This window comes from Ylistrum balloti, unplaced genomic scaffold, assembly GCF_031769215.1.
Source record: "Ylistrum balloti isolate Yb309-2 unplaced genomic scaffold, AGI_CSIRO_Ybal_v1 Utg371052, whole genome shotgun sequence".
In the NCBI taxonomy this organism is placed as follows: domain Eukaryota; kingdom Metazoa; phylum Mollusca; class Bivalvia; order Pectinida; family Pectinidae; genus Ylistrum; species Ylistrum balloti.
The window spans coordinates 127,142-151,963 of NW_026782582.1; the positions used below are offsets into that span (position 1 = coordinate 127,142).

The following is a 24,822-nucleotide window of genomic DNA, read 5'->3' on the forward strand; positions in this document are numbered from 1 at the left end:
GTATTTTACTTTCAAACACTGCTTTCTCTCATTGCTTGAATGGATTTAATTCAAATATTTTCTGAAACATTATAGTGGTGGGCAATTAATTTTTAAATTTAGAGAGTTGATTCAACTTAGAGGCAAGTCCCTAAAGGGAAGTTGGAAAATATTTTTCTTCAAAATACTGCTCCTTCTTAATGCGTGGGTAGATCTGGCCCAAATTTGGCTTGAGTCATTACCAGTGAGTGACAATGATATCAAACATTCATGAAGTGATCCGGAGATTGTCCTGACCAAATCTTATATTTAGGTTTGGTCCAAATCCAACGTAACTCATTTTGAACAAATAGCCTTTGACAGGGTTGAAAAACAACATAACATCTGTTTGTTTTCCTTAACAAATTAAACTCCAAATATTTTTCTCAATGGTGTGAATGAAACTGGAGAAGTAGTTCTTAATGGCACAATTTGTGACATGATAACGCAGTATGTTCAAAATTTGAATTCATCAGATTTGTTAGACCACCATCATCAAGTTCTGTGGTCTGTCTATCCATAGATTGTCAGATGATTGTTAAGACTCACATCTCTCTTGTTAGCTGACTTAGTCAGAAGGACCGATAAGCTTATGTCATGGTGCGGCGTCTGTCATCTCTCCACAGTCCATTGTCCAGCTTCAGGCATCAGTCAGCTTTTTGCTCAAAAAAATTGCTTCTAGGCATGAACAACCAAACAGATTTGGTCTGAAGCATTCTTGGGTGAGGGGGAAACAATCTTGCATAACCTTAGGCCCTATGGCAGAAGAAGTGAGGCCCAATAGGTGAAATGGAGGTAAGGGCAGAAGAAGTGAGGCCCAATAGGTGAAATGGAGGTAAGGGCAGAAGAAGTGAGGCCCAATAGGTGAAATGGAGGTAAGGGCAGAAGAAGTGAGGCCCAATAGGTGAAATGGAGTTATTTCTATAAAATCCTACTTTTCTAGTAGGAATGACTGGATTTTGCCAAAATTTAGTGTGAACCATTTTAGAGTGAAGAGGAACCAAGTCTTGGTTCTCAACCAAAAGGAAAAAATTTTCAAGTTGTTGAATATCTTACTCCTCCTTTAGGAATGAATGGATATTTTTGAATTGCTGGAATTTTAACTGAAGCATTCTTGGATGAAGATGTATCAATGTTACATCTTGGCCTGTTTGGGAGGGACCAATAAAGGAAATAGGGCAAATTCTTGCAATTCCTCCTTTTCCTGTAGGAATGATTGAAATTTGCCCAAATTTGGTCAAAAGGATTCTTGGTGAATGAGAATCAGTTCTTTATAAACAATGCATCCTGGCCCTCTGGGGCAAGAAGGGTGGGCCTCATTATGGAAATGTAAGTTCTTAAAAATCCTTCTTCCATACAAGGATAATGTCCAAGTTTGATCTGAAGCAATTTTTTTGTTTGACTACAAGGCTGGGACCCATTGGAAAATTTTGTTAAGAAAAGATTTGTCGTATTTGAAATTCTTTGTTAAATGGCTGAATATTTATAGTAGCTAGGTGAGTTATGTAGGCCTCTGGGGCATCTTGTTTGAGGAGTGTTTGATGGTTCTTTCTCAATTTGAATGTATTGATTCATCTCGGCCCATATTTGTGCCGTTTTGATTTTGGAACCAATCAGGAAAACAAAATGGTTGCCAGGCAACCATATTGGATTTGGCAGGAAAAGATTATAATCACTATTTCTGCAAAGGAGTGTCAAATTTTGTATCTTTAGAGAGCAAGAACAGGAAAAAAGAGAAGGAAATTAAAATATCTTGACGTTTAAAATACAAATAAAGGTCAAACAATATTGTTTGCCAAGATCCCCCTGAGATCTCTTATTACCTTTTTCTCCAGTTCTACCTGTGGTATTGAGCTGAAACTTGCCTGATATAATCCTGAGATTGTCGCTTTGTTATTTTTTATTGGGTCAATCCAAACTCAAATATGGCCTCCATGTCCACCACCTTGAAAATTCTGTTTTGAAATTCTTTTCAAACTCTATTTGCTTGAAATAATCCTTAGGTAGTCTGACCAAATGTTAGTTTTTGGGTCTGTGTGAAATCTTAAGAGACTATCATGTCAGCCATCTTGAGAAACACATTTAAAATTATGGTTTCTCATCTATTTTAATGTTCTCAATTTTCACCAGTGGGATTTAGTTGAAACTTGTCTGAAATGATCCAGAGATGGTCCTGATTATGTATTGTTATTTGTTAAGTTGGTGTGAAATCTTAAAAAACACATTATAGACTTTTCCCCTTGTTCTGCTGATGGTCTAAAATTTCGTGGGAATGTTGAAAAATTGAAAGGTCGAATGTTTTTGCTCTTATTAATGAAATATTCAGAATAATTTTACTGGGTAAATGATTGTTCCCACTACTACTACTGTTATCAGTGAATAATATAGCTGTCTTTATATCGTTAGGTCACCTTCATCGCTTTATTCAGAAATATTTTACTGGGTAAATGATTGTTCCCACTACTACTACTGTTATCAGTGAATAATATAGCTGTCTTTATATCGTTAGGTCACCTTCATTGCTTTATTTATAATTATTTTACTGGGTAAATGATTGTTCCCACTACTACTACTGTTATCAGTGAATAATATAGCTGTCTTTATATCGTTAGGTCACCTTCATTGCTTTATTTAGAAATATTTTACTGGGTAAATGATTGTTCCTACTACTACTACTGTTATCAGTGAATAATATAGCTGTCTTTATATCGTTAGGTCACCTTCATTGCTTTATTTAGAATAATTTTACTGGGTAAATGATTGTTCCCACTACTACTACTGTTATCAGTGAATAATATAGCTGTCTTTATATCGTTAGGTCACCTTCATTGCTTTATTTAGAATAATTTTACTGGGTAAATGATTGTTCCCACTACTACTACTGTTATCAGTGAATAATATAGCTGTCTTTATATCGTTATGTCACCTTCATTGCTTTATTTAGAATAATTTTACTGGGTAAATGATTGTTCCCACTACTACTACTGTTATCAGTGAATAATATAGCTGTCTTTATATCGTTAGGTCACCTTCATTGCTTTATTTAGAATAATTTTACTGGGTAAATGATTGTTCCCACTACTACTACTGTTATCAGTGAATAATATAGCTGTCTTTATATCGTTAGGTCACCTTCATTGCTTTATTTAGAATAATTTTACTGGGTAAATGATTGTTCCCACTACTACTACTGTTATCAGTGAATAATATAGCTGTCTTTATATCGTTAGGTCACCTTCATTGCTTTATTTAGAATAATTTTACTGGGTAAATGATTGTTCCCACTACTACTACTGTTATCAGTGAATAATATAGCTGTCTTTATATCGTTATGTCACCTTCATTGCTTTATTTAGAAATATTTTACTGGGTAAATGATTGTTCCCACTGCTACTACTGTTATCAGTGAATAATATAGCTGTCTTTATATCGTTATGTCACCTTCATTGCTTTATTTATAATTATTTTTGTCTTGTTCGAGGCCTTCTTGGCCACAGTGGTGTTATGAAGATGCTTCTGCATGGGAAATAGGCTGATTGTAGAACTTATTAAAGTAGGATTTAATTTTGATTGGTTTAAATATTTCAGAAGACTTTGTAGAATAAATGTTAAAGACAATATTTAGCAATATGATTATGTTTTATTTTGGCTAATTTACTTGTCACTTGAAATGAATGCACAACAACAGGTAAAATGAACAGCCATTTTGCTTATCATTCTTTCCTGTTTTTCATTGTTAGAAACTCAGTTACAAGCCTTTCCAACTTTTTTCCAGGACAAAAATGATGAAAGTGATGGAACAATGAAGGAGAGAGAAGGTAAATTTTCCTGATCATGTAGAAATTTAAAAAATTCTCTTCACGCAGAACTCTAATATCCAAGAATCTGTCATATTTTTTATCAAAGTAGATTATTTTCTGAGTTGTGTATTACGGGTAATTGATCATTGTGTTGTAACTTTGTTATAGATGCAGTAATCACCAGTTTGACTTTTTCCTGTCCCTCCCCTGGCCGTAAGGGATTAGGGCATTCAACTGGAAAGTATTCTCGTCATAAAAGGTCAGTACCAGATATTTTCACAAAACAGTCTCCTAAAATTCTCAAAACTGGTCTTTTATTTGATCACCAGAGACAAAGGCTCACGGCTCAATATTGCGATTGCATTTGGCGTGCATCTGTAAAGTTTTTAATATTTTGATTTCAACCAATATCATTGGAAAGTTTGCAGAAACATTTTCTGGCCAAAGATGAACTGAAACAGTGAATTATAAGGTTTCTATCCCATAGGGACATGAGGGGTTGGGGCCAAATTGCTCGAATTGACTAAAATTTCAAAAATCTTCTCAACACTGAGATATGTTAGAATCAAATGCTTTTCATGGATGGAAGTGTATAAGGTGCTCTACCTAAATTCTGAATCAATGGTTCCAGGGTCTTACATATACCCCTTGGGAGGGGATCAAGTTTACTATAGTTTATATAAGAGAAGTACATTTTCAGGCATAATTTATTTAATTTCTGTTGTAAATATTTAGAATTATTAATGTAGGATGATGACTTGTTGATAGGTACAATAAGCTCTAATTTTAAAAATCTTCTTTTCAACACCTAAATATTGTAGAATTAAATGCTCTTTGTTGTTGGAAGGGTCTTCAGGTACTTTAGCAAAATTTGGAACTCCATGCCCCAAGGGTCTCACACGTCCCCTAGGGAGAATGTAAGATTTACTAGAGTTTTGATAAGAAACTAGCATTCTGATTAGAACTTTTGTTTTCTGTTGGAAATAACTCAAAATCGTTAGTATAGGAGGACAGTTTTAATACATATATTAACATATGGTAATAGTTGTAAATGGTTTTTAATTCAGTAATTAACAGTTCATCTTTGTGAGAAATGTACAGTACTCTCTCTCTCTCTCTCTCTATCACACACACACACACACACACACACACACACACAAAAAGCCATCATCATTGATGATACTCGTGAAATCAGTGTTTTGTACAAGCTCGTCTTTCTTCATGTTATTTACTCAATGATGATATCATGACATAGGATAAGCACTTGAACTGCAATGTGACTCACTATTTCAAAAACAATCAGGTTTGACATCAAGCAACAAACATAAAGATGACAGCCATGTTTACGTGTACAATGCAGTACGGACAACAGATTAGATGTTAAAAGATTGAGAAACTATTGATCATATTTGAAATATAGCTACCTTATAATGAACATGCACTTTCTGGATTAAATATGGTTGAAAGTTATCTGTTATGGTTATGTATAACAACTAAATGACATGTAAAACACAGCAAAAATTAGGTATTAATCAACTTTTTTTTTCACATCGGAGCCTCGTTTAGAAATGGCCTATTACAAAGTGTCTGTCGATGTCAAGCTATGTTATTGATTGGACCTTTTGAATTAATAATGAGAATGAATTTAAGAATACTTTGCTAATGAATTTTGATATTTATCATAAGGTTCAAGCTTTCAGCGATTAGACTGGCACGGTGCTGCTTAGCTTTTGTTTATATAACTAATTACAATCAGCACAGTTTCTGACACTTACAAAAGCGACAGGTTAATCCCACACCAGTAACTCTTATTTTAATACCACCGATCCCTTCTCTTGGATATCAAAAACGTAATTAATGAACAGAAATAATAATTATCTAAGCAATTAATTAATTAATTATCTGCATGTGTGAGGTAGTAAATGGTTGAAGTCATGATTAAATTAATCATTGAACTCCTCAAACAAGCAAAATTGATCAGAGTTTGATTCATTTTCAGTGTAACTACGTGTCCAATGGCAGCTAAAAAAAGGAAGCAAGAGGAATCAGGAGTGGAGGCTGATGTACCTGCTGCTAAATGTATCAAAGTGGAGAAAGTTGACCCTACTGGTGAAGTGGTGGAACTGATCAAGGTCAAGGTTGAGGAGGAGGTGGAAAATGAAACAGATGATCTGGTTATGAACTCATCTAATGAGGGAGTGAAGTTGATAGTAACAAAAAAACCAGCACTAGAATCCCTTAATGAGGAACAGCAGTGTTTTAGGGAGGCAGAGAGGGCTCTACGAAGTCTCTCTGGAGAGTTAGACTCAGATGTGATCATTGAACATACAAGTGTTGAGGATGAGATTAAGGAAGAACATTCTAGTGATGGAGAGAAAGAGGAGGTTGTGGTTGGAGAAAGTTCAGAGGACATGTGTGTGATCACAAAAGTGATAACGGCTCCAAAACCTGACATTGTGGAGATTAAAGTAGAGAAAGCAGATAAACCATCAATATTTGTGTCACAATCATCAGAAAAACAGGACTTGTCTGGTGTTGTGTCGCAGTCATCCAGTGAGGAGGAGATTCTTATAAAGATTGAACAACAGTGTGCCACCATTCAGTCACAGACAGGTCAGGCCTCCACCACACAGACAGATGCCACAATCACGAAAGTGGAGATAGGATCTGATGTACAAACTGTAGCCACATCTAAAGCTATTCCTATATCTCTGATCAGTAATCTTAGCCAGATCCAGGCCTCCACGATAACAGTCACTCCCAAGGAGGAGATGGAGGACGAGGAGGAAGAAGGCCAGTTCCAAGTTGTAGCAGAATGGAGCGGGACAACGACAGGAGAAACAACTTCAACTACAAATACAACCTCTGTTGCTAGTCAAAGTGTGAAATCTGAGGAAGATGTTAAGCCTATGTTGGCACCAGATGATAGCAAAGACAAAGGTGTGTACATTTGTTTGTGTACGTAGAAGCAGTATACTTGTGTAAGCCTATTGCATATCAGCACCTGAGTTTTCTTGGGCCTGCTGATAGGTTACAAGGAGTGTTTGTGTTGGTGTCCAAGCAGTCCCCAATGCATGATTTGTACGTGGCTACTAAAGTGGGATCTGATTTTCAATAATTATTTCCTTCCCAATGTCTCCCTTGACAGTGTCTCATTTTGGCCTTTATTTAAGAGTTCACCCCTGCAAGGGTTCTGTCCCCTGATCAAAACATACCAGTCTTTAAAATGGTTGTTTCTACTTCCTGTTTAATGCTCAGCCTATAATAGTTAACAGCTGGTTTACCTGTCATCTGTATAATGCGACTTGGTGTGGTGTATAATGCGACTTGGTGTGGTGTATAATATGACTGGGTGTGGTGTATAATATGACTTGGTGTGGTGTATAATATGACTGGGTGTGGTGTATAATATGACTGGGTGTGGTGTATAATGTGACTGGGTGTGGTGTCCTGATGTGACTTGGTGTGGTGTATAATGCGACTGGGTGTGGTGTATAATGTGACTGGGTGTGGTGTATAATGTGACAGGGTGTGGTGTCCTGATGTGACTTGGTGTGGTGTATAATGTGACCGGGTGTGGTGTATAATGCGACTGGTGTGGTGTATAATGCGACTGGGTGTGGTGTATAATGCGACTGGGTGTGGTGTATAATGTGACTGGTTGTGGTGTATTTTGCGACTGGGTGTGGTGTATAATGCGACTGGTGTGGTGTATAATGCGACTGAGTGTGGTGTATAATGCGACTGGGTGTGGTGTATAATGTGACTGGTTGTGGTGTATTTTGCGACTGGGTGTGGTGTATAATGTGACTGGTTGTGGTGTCTAATGCGACTGGGTGTGGTGTATAATGCGACTGGGTTTGGTGTCCTGATGTGACTGGGTGTGGTGTATAATGCGACTGGGTGTGGTGTATAATGTGACTGGGTGTGGTGTATAATGTGACAGGGTGTGGTGTCCTGATGTGACTTGGTGTGGTGTATAATGTGACCGGGTGTGGTGTATAATGCGACTGAGTGTGGTGTATTTTGCGACTGGGTGTGGTGTATAATGCGACTGAGTTTGGTGTCCTGATGTGACTGGGTGTGGTGTATAATGTGACTGGGTGTGGTGTATAATGTGACAGGGTGTGGTGTCCTGATGTGACTTGGTGTGGTGTATAATGTGACTGGGTGTGGTGTATAATGTGACAGGGTGTGGTGTCCTGATGTGACTGGGTGTGGTGTATTATGCGACTGGGTGTGGTGTATTTTGCGACTGGGTGTGGTGTATAATGTGACTGGTTGTGGTGTATTTTGCGACTGGGTGTGGTGTATAATGTGACTGGTTGTGGTGTCTAATGCGACTGGGTGTGGTGTATAATGCGACTGGGTTTGGTGTCCTGATGTGACTGGGTGTGGTGTTTAATGCGACTGGGTGTGGTGTATAATGTGACTGGGTGTGGTGTATAATGTGACAGGGTGTGGTGTCCTGATGTGACTTGGTGTGGTGTATAATGTGACCGGGTGTGGTGTATAATGCGACTGGTGTGGTGTATTTTGCGACTGGGTGTGGTGTATAATGCGACTGAGTTTGGTGTCCTGATGTGACTGGGTGTGGTGTATAATGTGACTGGGTGTGGTGTATAATGTGACAGGGTGTGGTGTCCTGATGTGACTTGGTGTGGTGTATAATGTGACTGGGTGTGGTGTATAATGTGACAGGGTGTGGTGTCCTGATGTGACTGGGTGTGGTGTATTATGCGACTGGGTGTGGTGTATTTTGCGACTGGGTGTGGTGTATAATGTGACTGGTTGTGGTGTATTTTGCGACTGGGTGTGGTGTATAATGCGACTGGTGTGGTGTATAATGCGACTGAGTGTGGTGTATAATGCGACTGGGTGTGGTGTATAATGTGACTGGTTGTGATGTATTTTGCGACTGGGTGTGGTGTATAATGTGACTGGGTGTGGTGTCTAATGCGACTGGGTGTGGTGTATAATGCGACTGGGTTTGGTGTCCTGATGTGACTGGGTGTGGTGTATTTTGCGATTGGGTGTGGTGTATAATGTGACTGGTTGTGGTGTATTTTGCGACTGGGTGTGGTGTATAATGCGACTGGGTGTGGTGTCTAATGCGACTGGGTGTGGTGTATAATGTGACTGGGTGTGGTGTATAATGCGACTTGGTGTGGTGTCTAATGCGACTGGGTGTGGTTTATAATGCGACTGGGTATAGTGTATTTTGCGACTGGGTGTGGTGTATAATACGACTGGGTGTGGTGTATAATGCGACTTGGTGTGGTGTCTAATGCGACTGGGTGTGGTTTATAATGCGACTGGGTATAGTGTATTTTATGACTGGGTGTGGTGTATAATATGACTGGGTGTGGTGTATAATGCGACTTGGTGTGGTGTCTAATGCGACTGGGTGTGGTGTCCTGATGAGTGCCTTTGCCAGTGTACTATTGTGTGGTACCACACATCTGTTGTATGCATCCATTATCTACAACAGATTTTATTCATATCTACTCTCTAGTAGCCTAACAATACCCAGTAGTCAGATGGTCTAAAACTTCATCGTTTCTAATCTGAATGATTACAGTGAATGTACAGTATACTAAATTAATACTAAGTTAAGCTGAATTTGATTGGATTAAGTATACTAAATTAAGCTGAATTTGTTTAGATTATGTATACTAAATTAAGCTGAATTTGTTTAGATTATGTATACTAAATTAAGCTGAATTTGTTTAGATTATGTATACTAAATTAAGCTGAATTTGTTGAGATTAAGAATACTAAATTAAGCTGAATTTGATTGGATTAAGTATACTAAATTAAGCTGAATTTGTTTGGATTATGTATACTAAATTAAGCTGAATTTGTTTGGATTATGTATACTAAATTAAGCTGAATTTGTTTGGATTATGTATACTAAATTAAGCTGAATTTGATTGGATTATGTGAATGAGGGTTTTTGATGATGAATTTCCTCACAAATATACTGTAGTTTATCATTTCCTAACAACACGTGTACAGGGCTGAACAAATTCTCGTCTTACACTGGAAAATAGTAGAAGTATATGTCTAAACAGATAGGTTACTTAAATGAGACCAAGTATTTTGTGTGACATGATTCAAACTGGGTACATCTGATCATCAACATTTTGTTGATATTTTCATAGTCTTATATTATCAGAATGTGTTAGATCATTGTAATGAACAGGGAGGAAATATTTTATTTAAGATGTGAAGTGTCCGACTCCAGGATGTGATGGTTCAGGTCATGTGACTGGTCTCTACTCTCATCACAGAAGGTACGTAACTTAGGACATCCAGTTAAGCTCACATTCTCAATGGTGTTAATTCAATAAGTTGGATCAAAAGAAGATGTGTGTCAAAATCAATTTATTCAATGAAACGAATATGTATCATGATGAAATCACTTTAATTTTGTAGCTTATCAGGCTGTCCGAGGAAGAGCATGGCTCCACCTGAAGGTAAGTCTACTGTCATTTCTTCTGACAACAAAATACTTCACCAGATTGAACCTGGCTTTGCATGTTAAATCTAAAGGAAGAAATTCAATATGATGGATTAGTGAAATCTTTCTTTCAAACTGCTTACTTATCGACTGCATGTGTTTTACATTTCACGTTTCATTTGGATCAAAGTAAAAAGAAATCTTTTGCCATGTGTGTAAACTTATTTCTCTTTTTCAGTGGTTGCCTTGCATGAAAGCCTTGCCAGGTAAGTATTTACACTATGTATTAACACCTTGTAAGGTAAGTATTAACCCTATGTATCACAACCTTGTAAGGTAGGTATTAACCCTATGTATCACAACCTTGTAAGGTAGGTATTAACCCTATGTATCACAACCTTGTAAGGTAGGTATTAGCCCTATGTATCACAACCTTGTAAGGTAGGTATTAACACTATGTATCACAACCTTGTAAGGTAGGTATTTACACTATGTATCACAACCTTGTAAGGTAGGTATTAACACTATGTATCACAACCTTGTAAGGTAGGTATTAACCCTATGTATCACAACCTTGTAAGGTAGGTATTAACCCTATGTATCACAACCTTGTAAGGTAGGTATTAACCCTATGTATCACAACCTTGTAAGGTAGGTATTAGTCCTATGTATCACAACCTTGTAAGGTAGGTATTAACCCTATGTATCACAACCTTGTAAGGTAGGTATTAACCCTATGTATCACAACCTTGTAAGGTAGGTATTAGCCCTATGTATCACAACCTTGTAAGGTAGGTATTAGCCCTATGTATCACAACCTTGTAAGGTAGTATTAACACTATGTATCACAACCTTTAAGGTAGGTATTAACCCTATGTATCACAACCTTGTAAGGTAGGTATTAACCCTATGTATCACAACCTTGTAAGGTAGGTATTAACACTATGTATCACAACCTTGTAAGGTAGGTATTAACCCTATGTATCACAACCTTGTAAGGTAGGTATTAACACTATGTATCACAACCTTGTAAGGTAGGTATTAACCCTATGTATCACAACCTTGTAAGGTAGGTATTAACACTATGTATCACAACCTTGTAAGGTAACCCTATGTATATTAACACTATGTATCACAACCTTGTAAGGTAGGTATTAACCCTATGTATTACAACCTTGTAAGGTAGGTATTAACCCTATGTATCACAACCTTGTAAGGTAGGTATTAACCCTATGTATCACAACCTTGTAAGGTAGGTATTAGCCCTATGTATCACAACCTTGTAAGGTAGGTATTAACCCTATGTATCACAACCTTGTAAGGTAGGTATTAACCCTATGTATCACAACCTTGTAAGGTAGGTATTAGCCCTATGTATCACAACCTTGTAAGGTAGGTATTAACACTATGTATCACAACCTTGTAAGGTAGGTATTAACCCTATGTATCACAACCTTGTAAGGTAGGTATTAACACTATGTATCACAACCTTGTAAGGTAGGTATTAACACTATGTATCACAACCTTGTAAGGTAGGTATTAACACTATGTATCACAACCTTGTAAGGTAGGTATTAACACTATGTATCACAACCTTGTAAGGTAGGTATTAACACTATGTATCACAACCTTGTAAGGTAGGTATTAACACTATGTATCACAACCTTGTAAGGTAGGTATTAACACTATGTATCACAACCTTGTAAGGTAGGTATTAACCCTATGTATCACAACCTTGTAAGGTAGGTATTAACCCTATGTATCACAACCTTGTAAGGTAGGTATTAACACTATGTATCACAACCTTGTAAGGTAGGTATTAACCCTATGTATCACAACCTTGTAAGGTAGGTATTAACACTATGTATCACAACCTTGTAAGGTAGGTATTAACCCTATGTATCACAACCTTGTAAGGTAGGTATTAACCCTATGTATCACAACCTTGTAAGGTAGGTATTAACACTATGTATCACAACCTTGTAAGGTAGGTATTAACCCTATGTATCACAACCTTGTAAGGTAGGTATTAACACTATGTATCACAACCTTGTAAGGTAGGTATTAACCCTATGTATCACAACCTTGTAAGGTAGGTATTAACACTATGTATCACAACCTTGTAAGGTAGGTATTAACACTATGTATCACAACCTTGTAAGGTAGGTATTAACACTATGTATCACAACCTTGTAAGGTAGGTATTAGCCCTATGTATCACAACCTTGTAAGGTAGGTATTAACCCTATGTATCACAACCTTGTAAGGTAGGTATTAACCCTATGTATCACAACCTTGTAAGGTAGGTATTAACCCTATGTATTCACAACCTTGTAAGGTAGGTATTAACCCTATGTATCACAACCTTGTAAGGTAGGTATTAACCCTATGTATCACAACCTTGTAAGGTAGGTATTAACCCTATGTATCACAACCTTGTAAGGTAGGTATTAGCCCTATGTATTACAACCTTGTAAGGTAGGTATTAACGCTATGTATCACAACCTTGCCAGGTAGGTATTTACACTATGTAGCACAACCTTGTAAGGTAGGTATTAACCCTATGTAGCACAACCTTGTAAGGTAGGTATTAACACTATGTATCACAACCTTGTAAGGTAGGTATTAACACTATGTATCACAACCTTCTAAGGTAGGTATTAGCCCTATGTATCACAACCTTGTAAGGTAGGTATTAACACTATGTATCACAACCTTCTAAGGTAGGTATTAACACTATTTATCACAACCTTGTAAGGTAGGTATTAGCCCTATGTATTACAACCTTGTAAGGTAGGTATTAACCCTATGTATCACAACCTTGTAAGGTAGGTATTAACACTATGTATCACAACCTTGTAAGGTAGGTATTAACCCTATGTATCACAACCTTGTAAGGTAGGTATTAGCCCTATGTATTACAACCTTGTAAGGTAGGTATTAACCCTATGTATCACAACCTTGTAAGGTAGGTATTAACACTATGTATCACAACCTTGTAAGGAAGGTATTAACACTATGTATCACAACCTTGTAAGGTAGGTATTAGCCCTATGTATTACAACCCTGTCAAGTAGTTATAAGACTTTGATGACCTCAGTTTCAACCATACTTTTCAATCATTTGATTAAGTGATCTCTAGGTACCTGTATTTTGTGTTTTCCTCCAGCGTATTTAAGACGATTGTGTTTTGACATAAGCTCTACGACCTTTTCTTTCAAGTAGGTGTCCTACTCCAGGCTGTACCGGAAAGGGACACATAAACAGCACCAGGAGCACACACAGAAGGTAATACCACCAATTTGTGACAGAGTTATCTACCTTCTTCAACTTCTCATGAATACTTTTTTATTTACAATGAATTTGATCAATTTAACAATTATTGTGTAGATTTAATTTATACCTGAAGTCATAAGTCATGCATGGATCATGGTTGAAAGAGGGGAGGAAGGGGTATGAAGGGAGGGGGGGGGGGGGGGAGAATTAGACAACATTTTGTTCCAAAATGCTACACTTTCTTAAAGCCAGGTAGATTTCAACCAAATTTAGATTTAAACATTATCAGAGACTGGCAATGATATTAAACATGCATAAAGTGATCCTGAGATTGTTCTGACCACATCTTATGTTTTTTGCTTGTTTGATTTGAGGAAAAGAAAGAGATGATTTCTTTTTATTTTCCAGCCCAACCAAAACTTCAACATTACCACAGTAGCCATTTTGTAACATGATTGTATAGCTGTTTTTCATGAACAGAACTCACTATTTATGAGTTTCTGATATTTTTAAGGACTGTTCAAAATTTGAATTCATCAGATTTGTCCGACCACCATCAGTGAATTCTGTGGTTTGTTGATCCATATCGTTGATTGTCAGATGACCATGGCCCTGTTGTCCTTTTACCAATTACATAAAGATTGATTGTCAGATGACCATGGCCCTGTTGTCCTTTTACCAATTACATAAAGATTGATTGTCATATGACCAATTAGGGCCATGGCCCTGTTGTCCTTTTACCAATTACATAAAGATTGATTGTCATATGACCAATTAGGGCCATGGCCCTGTTGTCCTTTTACCAATTACATAAAGATTGATTGTCATATGACCAATTAGGGCCATGGCCCTGTTGTCCTTTTACCAATTACATAAAGATTGATTGTCATATGACCAATTAGGGCCATGGCCCTGTTGTCCTTTTACCAATTACATAAAGATTGATTGTCATATGACCAATTAGGGCCATGGCCCTGTTGTCCTTTTACCAATTACATAAAGATTGATTGTCAGATGACCAATTAGGGCCATGGCCCTGTTGTCCTTTTACCAATTACATAAAGATTGATTGTCATATGACCAATTAGGGCCATGGCCCTGTTGTCCTTTTACCAATTACATAAAGATTGATTGTCAGATGACCAATTAGGGCCATGGCCCTGTTGTACTTTTACCAATTACATAAAGATTGATTGTCAGATGACCAATTAGGGCCATGGCCCTGTTGTACTTTTACCAATTACATAAAGATTGATTGTCAGATGACCATTTAAGGTATGGCCCTGTTGTTCTTTTACCAATTACATAAAATACGTCATTCTAATCAGTGTATCTGTCTGAAGTGACTTGGATCGTAAAGACAGTGTCTTTTTAACAAGTTTTGTATAGAGGTGATTCCTATGAAGTTGTATCGGAAGACAAATTTCCAGCAACATGGGTAGCATGATGGTAAAGGGGCTCAGCAGTATGATGATAATCAGTGCTTTGTATGCTGTATTTTTAAATCTATCTTTATACTTCAGTTTGTCTGGATGCCCAATCGCTGCCATGGGAAAACTAGTCAGTTCCACACAGGCAAATGCTAGGAAATCGGGTGAGTACATCTTCTACATCCTATTTAATGTACCTGTACCTGATAACAATAAGAATTCTTGGGTAATTGAACATAAAGAATTATTTGTGAAGGACAGTATTTTATGTGAATTCTCAGAACAAATATTTTGTACAAACCTATTCCTTGACCTAGTAGTTTAAGGTCACCTGGTCAGAAGATGACCTTTCTCTATCACGTGTTGGCTGTCATCGTGGGCCATGCGCTGACCGCTATCCGTAAACTATTAATACTACTTGTCTTTTCCTAGTAGATTTTGCCCAAATATTGCCTGAAACCTTATGAGGAAGTGACAATGATATCAAACATTCATGAAGTGATCCCGAGATTGTCCTGACCAAATCTTATTTTTAGGTTTGATCCAAAATCCAACGTGACTCATTATGAACAAATAGTCTGAACTACTTCTCAAGTTTCATTCACACCATTGAGAAAAATATTTGGAGTTTAATTTGTTAAGGAAAAGAAAGAAATGATAAGTTGTTATTTTTCAGCCTTGTCAAAACTTGAGACAATGTGCAGAGGCACAGTAGCCATTTTGTTACCGGATTAGCAACAATTTGTCATGAACAAAACCTACCCTGAGTTTATTGATCGTTTTTAAGGATCAAAATTAAAATTTACCAGATTTGTTAGACCAACATTATCAAGTCCTATGGTCTACCTATCCATAAATTGGATAATGACTGTTGTGGGTCATGGCCTTCTTGTTATGCTTCCCATCATTGCCATGGTCATAGGGGGTATATTGTCACTGACTTGTCCATCTGTTTGTCCGTCCGTCCATCAGTCAATCCATCTTTCCATCTGTCCTCTCATGTTCAGAGCATTACTTTGTCCATAGTTATGCAAGGATCACAAAACTTGGTGTATACTTCAATCATTTTAAGATGATGTGTAGTGTAATTCAGGACCCATAATGCCTTAATTACAGAGTTATTGCCCTTTGTGTAAATTTCATCTCCAGAGGACAACTTTGAATTGCTTGCATTTAAATAAAGATAATGAAACTTAGTATATACATTGACAATGATGAGAGGAGTGCAGTGTACAAAATACAGGGCCCCCAACCGGTTCATTACAGAATTATTGCCCTTTGCTACGCGTAACTTGGCCTGCATTTAAACTGCTTTAATGAAACATTACGTATACATTCATCTTGCAAAAGCAATGTTCACTGTTCCAAAGTCAGGGCGCTGTGACTTATTAATTACATTATTGCCCTCTTGTATATTTTTTACGTCTGGTTCAAAACTTTGCTTGAATTAAAGATAATGTAACTTGGTGTGTATGATGGTCATACTAAGACGATGTTCAGTTTACCAAATTTAGGGGATGCAGTCTTGCAATTACAGAGTAAATGCCCTTTATTACAGTAAGTGCCCTTTTTTACAGTGCACCAAATGCCTGAAACCCTGTGCAACAGAATTATTGTCCTTTATTTTAATTTTGTAAACAATAAAGATGTTTTCGGGGAGCCTTCATCAGTTTCACTGGTACTCTTGTCTTAAACAGTATATGTTAATCACTTTGTCTGTGTAGACTTATGTGTGTTTTGATACCCTGATGTACAAGATGGCCAGATTCGTATTCACACCATACTATCATCCCACTACGGCCTATACCTAATCAGACCATCGGTCAAGGTCAGATATCACTGTTGACCACTTTTAGATAAAAACAGAAGTAAGAAGATTTTGTACAAGATGTTTTAGGAATGTCGTTAATAGCAGTAGGTTTTAATCTGTAAACAAATATGAGAAGATGAGGGTATATCTGTCTCTACTCACTTTGTTTTTATTTTAAAGTTTGACCAGATTGAGACTGACTTTAAGTGATTGATGTGATAAAAAAGAAGGCCTGATTTTTCTAGTCAGGTCAATTTTGAACCTAGTTAGCTTGTAGCTTAATGTTATGAATGATGCGTTATATAAAACATCTGTAATCAAAGGTTTGAAATATTTTGAAAAGGAAAAAACAATAATGTTCTTGTTTGGGCTTTGTAGATGTACTAAAACAACCAAACTTGGGTTTGTATAGGCAGATGTACTGTATGGTTCTGTCATATTCCATGCTGATGTTAAAACATTGTAAAAAAAGAAATCCAAATCACTTATTTGTAACCATACAGTATGTCACTTTTCAGAAAGTTATTTTGTGTTGATATTTTGGTTATAGAGGAATATTATACTGAGTCTATGCAGTGTGTGTATAATTTGAATTTATTCTTTAATTTGATTGTATAGTGTTATGAACTGAAAAGTATTTCCTACGATATGCCCAGGAGGCCAAAACATAATCTACAGGTATAGTACAGGAAATGAAATAGACATAGGGGTGTTTATAACCTGAAATTATGTAATCCATACCGCTTAATCTGCATAGACTCAGCTTGTTTTTATTAAAGATTAATTTTTACTTTGATATTACACCAACACAGAGCATGGCCGCCTTTGGTTTGTTTCCCCATGGCTGTTGTTGAATGGTTCTATTATTTCTAGCGGGTCCCTTTGTAGTTTGATGGTCTTGTCATTGTGATCGTTTTAGCTTGACGTAAGTTTTTTGTTTTTTTGTTTTTATCGGTGTCAGGGCTCCATCTTGTTCTGCTCCCCAAAGAAGACGACCCATCCAAGGCGGTTCTTGCCACATGCAATGAAAAAGAGCTCATCCGATTGGCTGCTCAGAAGTGCAAATTGTCAGACAAAACAATGAGTAGCTTGGCCGGACTGTCTGCCTCGGGTCGGTACCTGTACACTAACTTCGCACCTTTTGTTTTGTCTCAACTCATCCTCATTCAGGACACATGGGCAATGTCCTTATGTCTTTAAAATCTAATTCAGTCCTGTCACAAATACTGGATATTATTCAAATTCGTTGTAATTATTGAAAAGAAATAGAATTCCATGTGTGACTGATTGCAATTTCTTCAGTCCAATAACTTTCTATATATATGACAGCTGATATGTTGAGCCTGAATTAGGGATGAGCTGACACAAGTGAAGGCTCTGGCTGTGAGCTTCAGACTGTCATTGGCCAGACAAATGTGTTATTATACACTGTTTCTGTATGAGTCTGTAGCAGAACATCATCTGTCTTTGTACTCTTGGTACATCACACATCATTTCCAATTTGATTTCTTGCACACAATCAGTTTTTCTTTTTTTTTAAATCCCATGTGGCTCAATAGATAACTTATGTATGTCTGTATTTTCCAAGCTCTGGTTCCTAACACACCAAAAGAACAACAATAAGAATCCATATATAATCAGATCTTGGTCATAGTCTTCAAGGGATTAGAAGAGATGTGAAACATTTCAAACATTCATTTCATCTTTTCGGTTAGGTATATCAGTGAATTTTATTATGTTAAGTATAGCCACTCTTGATTTTCATTTATTTACGTCTGGATAAACAGACCAAAAGGTGTCGCTCCACCTGAACGGGAAATGCAGTGGAGGTTTGGGTTTGGGAGTGAGTACAAGGGAGTTAAAAAGCCATTCTTATATTATTAAAAGTGTTGAGTGCTGTTTCCTGTAAACAAAGTTTCTTTCACACAAGATTTATTTTCATCAATTTTGTGATCAAATTCTGATTAACAAGACAGAACAATAATCTGATAGTTTTGTAAAAGTGATTGATGATTGGTAATCCAGATGTAAACTAGTTGATCACAATGGGTTGTAAACATCATTAACTCAGAATTCTGAGGTCATGTGTTGGTTACCAAATATCCTAGTCATATCATATTCCATCAGTGATAACCTTTGTGTTAGTATGTTAATTGAGTTATATATTCCTAAATGCTCACTCATTTCTGAATTTTAGCGTAAGAAATTCACCAGGTTACCAAGCAATATCTTAGATGTATGTACTCCTGTTCTAAGTTTGAATCTTTTTTTCGTTACTTTGTTTTTTTTGTCTCAGTTTGATGGTTTTGATGAGTGCTCTGCATTTTTCAAGCCTCACTCTGAGGTAAAGGCCATTAATTTGTGTTGTGTTTTATTTGCATGCCATTTCAAGAAATCAGACATTTTCTTGTTCTTTTTGCATGAGAAAAACTTTCCAACTCTTTAGGAAGAAGTCTGTCCTTCTTGTAGAATGATTATCTTTCTCTCTTTTTGATATGAAAATGTCAATAATATCACCGAAGCGAAAAAACTTTTTCCAATATTCTATTGTTCGGTGGATTTTTCTGCTTAAGGCATTGAAATTGATTTCTTCACATTTTAAATAGAATTTGTTTTGAATAGTAATGTTTTTTTGTTATATAAAACAATAATTATATAACTTTGAATTTATCGATGTGAATGGTATTCAAGCCAGCTGAGTTGTTCCTATCCACTAGTATTTTGTATAGAGTCAGTTTTGCTGGGGTTTGGTTTCACTGTGTGAATAGTTAATTTGATTGTTTACACCTCTATAGAGACGGACCGAGTGCTGCGACCAATGATACTAACCAAACAGCTGGAGCTGCAGAGTATTGACTCTGTAGTGTCCACCTCCACACCGCGGGGCAATCTGGCAAAAGAATTAGAGAAGTATAACCGTCCAGAACTGCAGGGAGCACCCACAGCCCCTACAGCTGCTGTCAGTCAGGCAACAACACCGGGACCTACTACAGTGGAACAGTCCAGTCCCCCAGAACGTTCCACAACACCCCCACTTCCCCCTGCCAAACCCAAGATCATGAAACGTGACTCAGACCGTCCCAATATCCTCCGACGACCAAGTTTAAAGCCTCAGAATAAATCATCATCATCATCATCATCATCTTCATCAAGCAGTAGTGTGTCTTCTGCCAATAGCCTCTCCCGAAGTTCATCAACCACCTCACTGGAAGGGAGTGACTTCATGAACAGTGTTAGTGATCTTCTAGGCAGGAAAAAAGTGCCCTCCGGTGGGGCTCCACCGTCTTCAGTGGCATTTACCAGGTCTGTTACGACGTTGACTATTCCTAATCCCTTGATGGCGAAGTCTAAAATGCCCACCCCTGGATCTATACTCCCCTCCAAAACAACCAAAACCTCAACCAAATCCACAATCAGCTCTATTTACGTCAGTCCCACAGGACAAACCATCAACGTGCCCTCGGGGTACGTCTTACTCCCTCAATACACGAAAAAGTAGTTCCCCTGTAACCAGTGGGACGCAGATTTAAATACCCTTCTGTTGAGTTTATTGTGATAAAATACCTGTATGAATTAGATTATGCCTTGTGGCATGAACTCTCCATTGTCAAAGGGTCATTATCCTGACTGAGGCTGTACTGAATTATCTAGTGGCAGTTTCCATCTTTCTTTCAATTTCTACAAGTCAAAATATTGAGGTTATATGAGAACCTCTGTTGATGTTTTCAGTCAAAACTATTTTTTTTATGAATTCTGCTTTTTATGATTCACACTTGAAAAGAAAGACGTTTGAAATTTTCTGTTTTTGTTTGGAGGTTCCATTAGGTAGTTCCTTATAGCTAAGAACTAGGTGGTAGATCTTCTCAGCCCAATTTTCCAATAGTGGACCTGTACTTTTGTCAGGGGTCTTACTGTTGTTGGATAGGGGTGAAAAGGTCATGTAACTAGAATGAGAAAGATGTGCTCCCTGGAATGACTCTGCTTATCACATAGGTGCCCATTATGGAACTTCGGATTTCTTGAATTGTTCACAAAGATAAGATTGTGTGCCATCTGTTAGCTAAATGTACAGTGATGAACAAAATATGAACTTGCTATTTAGTATTTGGGATAAGCCAGCATATCCCTGGCTTTGTATGGAGTAACATTTATATGTATGATGCTTCATCTTTAGTTCACCTGGCCCATAGGGCCAATTGAGCGTATGGCATACTGTGGCGTACGTCGTCCGTCCATCAACGTTTCCGTTATAAACAGTAGTCTCCTCACCCTGAGGCCTGAGAGCGGGGCCAAATAGGGGTCATAGAGCAAATTTTAAAAAAATCCTTTTAGGGGAAATGGAGTGAATTCTACAAAATCCTACTTCTGTAGAAATGAAAGGATATTTCCTCAATTTAGTCTGAAATATTCTTGGTTGAAATGGAATCAGTTGTGTGAAAACAGTGGATTCCAGCCCCCTGGGTTGGGAGGGACAGGCCATATTGGGGAAATGTTAATTCTTAAAAATATTTCTTTCATACAAATATGTTGTCCAAGTTTGGTCTGAAGCAATTTTTATGTATAGTGTATTTGACTTATGTTTGACCACAAGGGAAGGACCCAAGAAGGAAATTATATCAGATATTGTTATATTTAAAATTATTTATTAAATTCCTGAATAGCTAAATTATCCAGGCGAGTGATGCAGGCCCCTTGGGCCTCTCTTACTGTAAGCATTATTTAGTCAAAAAGACCGGTGAGCTGATACCATGGCACAGAGTCAGTCGTCTGTCACTTTTTATCGAAAAATGCTAATGCTTATAAGTGACTGAACAGTTTTTGACCAGGTCTAGCTGCTTCGGCAGAAAGGGAGCCTAGGTTTAAGAGATGATAGGGACTTAAAGGAGAAATTAAACAAATCCTACTACTTCTATAGAAATGATTGGATATTGCCCAAATTTGGATTGAATCACCTTTTGGAAAAGGGGAATCAATTTTGTATGAACAGTCAATCTTAGCCTCCTAGACTGGAGGGTTGGGGCCCAGTAGGGAAATAGAGCATTCTTAAAAACTCATCCTTTAATGAATGCTCCATCGGAAGGCATACCAGAGTTCTGTCCTAATTTTTTCTCAAGTATCCTTGAGTGACAAACAGTGCTCTGCAGCTCCCTCTGTTGGGAGGGGAAGGGCTTAATAGGGGAAATTGAGAAATTTAAGCAAAGAAAAGTCAGATGAGTAATACTGGCCCAATGGGCCTTTTGTTTATAAATAGTGGATCTGACTTCTTTTTCAAAACAAAGCCAGTACCCATTAGGGAAATAAATTTTAGAAAATCTTCAATTTTCAACTTTTGTTGAATGACTGAATAGCTGAAAAAACCAAGTGAGAGATATAGGCCCCATAGACCTCTTGTTACTTATTTTTAAAGATAGAATCAAATCTATAGAAAATGGGGAAAAAAATGACAACAGACTAAATCAATTTCATGGGTTTTGTGAACAGTGCTTTTCTTTGCTGTAAGCTTTTAGTAAATCATGATTTTGAACATCCAACAGAGATATTTTCTTTTGTGAGGGAGTGGAGGAGAGGGTTGAGGGTTAGTCTAGGATAAAATTTAGGTTGGTTCTGTGAGGGAATGGAGGAGAGAGATAAGGGTCAGCTAGAATAAAATTTCGGTTGGTTCTGTGGGGGAATGGAGGAGAGAGATACGGGTTAGTCTAGAATAAAATTTTGGTTGGTTCTGTGAGGGAATGGAGGAGAGAGATACGGGTTAGTCTAGAATAAAATTTCGGTTGGTTCTGTAGGTAAGCAGAGCAGGGGGTAGGGATTACTTAAGGATAAAATTTACAAATAGGAATGATGGAAAGAAATTGCATGTGTTCAATTAAATTTTTGCTCTGGAAAACAGACATTAGGTTTATATGAAACAATTAGTGCAATGGACTAGGGACAATTATGAAGGGGTGTTGGATTAAAATATTTTAGTTTTACTGATATTTTAGGTATTATAGCAACTTTGTTATTGTTACAGCTTTTGACTTCATTACTTTGTTGATCTGTTACCAGAGCAAGTTCTCAGGATTTACCTTATACCCACTGTTATAATGATAAACATCAAAGTATTATACATTTTCAGGAAAAATGTGTCAAATGAAATGTTATATGGTTATACAAATCTATATAAGTTGTAAATAACTTGTCAGACATGCTAGCTTGCAAGTTCAAGTTCATGTCTTCAGTAATCAAATTAGCTCTATTGTTAGTAAATACCTTTGTCATCTATGAAGGAAAAAATCCAAACTAATTCTTCTTCATAAAGATCTTTCTTTTGTGGCTCTGTTAAACTTTAGGCATTTAAGTCCCTGCAAGCTGTTTTCATCAATTGTATTGGGTTTGTTTGAAAACAATTGTTCATACATGTCCGTGATTTTCATCTTGAATGTAATGTTTATCATCAAAAATCAGTCTTAATATTAACTGGAGATTGATTATGGAATTTAAACTTCACTTTAATGGAATTGTAAATTTTCCAGATATTAAAACTCCAATTTTTACTTCCAGGTGTGGGGACTTAAATGCTGACAGGTAATAATTGCTAAATTTATATACTTGATTACCGAAACCACAGCCACCTCATCCTGTCTCCTCTCGGCCATCCAATTTACAAATTGGTTTCATAGAATTTTCAAGGTTTACATGAATACTAGTATTCACGTTGATTTTATGTTTATTTTTAAATTTATTAATCAGCTGGTTTTTTACTAGGTTTTTTTAATAAGGAAGAAGTTTGGCTGGAGATAAGGGAGTGTTGGCCAGGGTTGTACTTGGTGGGACAGTCCCAGTCAGTATTGTTGTCTCACCCTTGGTAGTAGTTTTCATGCACAATATATATACAGATCAGTTGTTGACCTCTAAATGTTGTAGTACTTGTTGTAAATATTGTGAGAAAATAAAACATTGTTATCGCTCAACTGTCTTTTAGTTTGCTTTTTCAATTTTTATTTTTGTTTTATTTTCTTTTTGAGTTTTTCCTTTTTTTCCCCCTTTCTCTCTCTCTCTCTCTCTTTGTGTGCTTCCTTCCTCCACTATTATCTATTTCTTTTGTTTATATTTTGTTATCATTTTCATTGTTTCTCTTGCCTCATTTTTGTCGTTGTGTTTAACAAATTAACATGCAGTGGGTGGATCCAGAGATTTAGTCAGTGAGAGGAAGGGGTTCAACAAAATGTTTGGTGGTCAGGAACAGGAACGGTTTTGTTCCAAATGAAATGAAATTGGAGGGGAAACTTTTGAATTTTTTAATGGAAACTCTCTGGCTGAGAAATTTCTTGAAGCATAAGAATTGCCTCTGGATCCGTCACTGAGCTGTTTGAGAACATTTATAGAAAGCATACTTAATCCAGTTATAACATCATTACTGATATTACCTCATCTCCATGCTCCTTGTTGCATGATTCATCGCTGATTTCAAGTCGCCTTTCTTGCATGGCCATCTTAGATTATCAGGGGAGCCCACTTGTAGTCCAGTAGACCATGACAACGACCCTCGTTCTCAAAGTCCAGACTCGCTCAAGGCCAAGATGGAAAATAAAGAAAGCCTTCAGTGTCCCACCGTTGGATGTGACGGATCGGGACACATCACAGGGAATTACTCCTCTCACAGAAGCCTATCGGGGTGCCCATTGGCTGATAGAGCCACGGTACAAGCCAATCAGATTGAATTAAAGTAAGTTTTGAATGATAGCCATGACAGGTCTCCTAAGTGATGGGTAATTCTGTCAGTGTTCTCTTTGATCTCCTTGTCAGCTTTTTGATTGGTCGACAGCACTGACAACTGGTTTTTTGATTGGTTGACAGCACTGGTGGCCATTTATCCTGTAATCCTGCATGAAATGCAAGAATGTTGGCTGCATCATTCTCATTTCATTTTATCACCATCCATCAACTCATCATCATTATCATCATTACAATCATAACTTGTCCTAACCATGTTTTAAATTATGTCCATGTAGGAAGGTTTTGAACACGTTCAATTTTGGAAGAAGA

At 37.2% G+C, this 24,822-nt stretch overlaps 1 protein-coding gene across 1 annotated transcript in view; it reads left to right on the plus strand.

Moving 5' to 3' along the window:
• The window catches only part of LOC132560345 (myelin transcription factor 1-like), a 68,600-nt gene that overhangs the window by 34,391 nt on the left and 9,387 nt on the right, over positions 1–24,822 (plus strand). The window contains exons 5-16 of the mRNA XM_060225017.1: positions 3,794–3,836; positions 3,987–4,077; positions 5,818–6,758; positions 10,045–10,114; positions 10,257–10,297; positions 10,520–10,547; positions 13,507–13,569; positions 15,081–15,151; positions 17,759–17,908; positions 19,593–20,292; positions 23,338–23,361; positions 24,275–24,502. Coding sequence (XP_060081000.1) covers positions 3,794–3,836; positions 3,987–4,077; positions 5,818–6,758; positions 10,045–10,114; positions 10,257–10,297; positions 10,520–10,547; positions 13,507–13,569; positions 15,081–15,151; positions 17,759–17,908; positions 19,593–20,292; positions 23,338–23,361; positions 24,275–24,502 — 2,450 coding nt within the window. The remainder of the gene's footprint in view (positions 1–3,793; positions 3,837–3,986; positions 4,078–5,817; positions 6,759–10,044; positions 10,115–10,256; positions 10,298–10,519; positions 10,548–13,506; positions 13,570–15,080; positions 15,152–17,758; positions 17,909–19,592; positions 20,293–23,337; positions 23,362–24,274; positions 24,503–24,822) is intronic.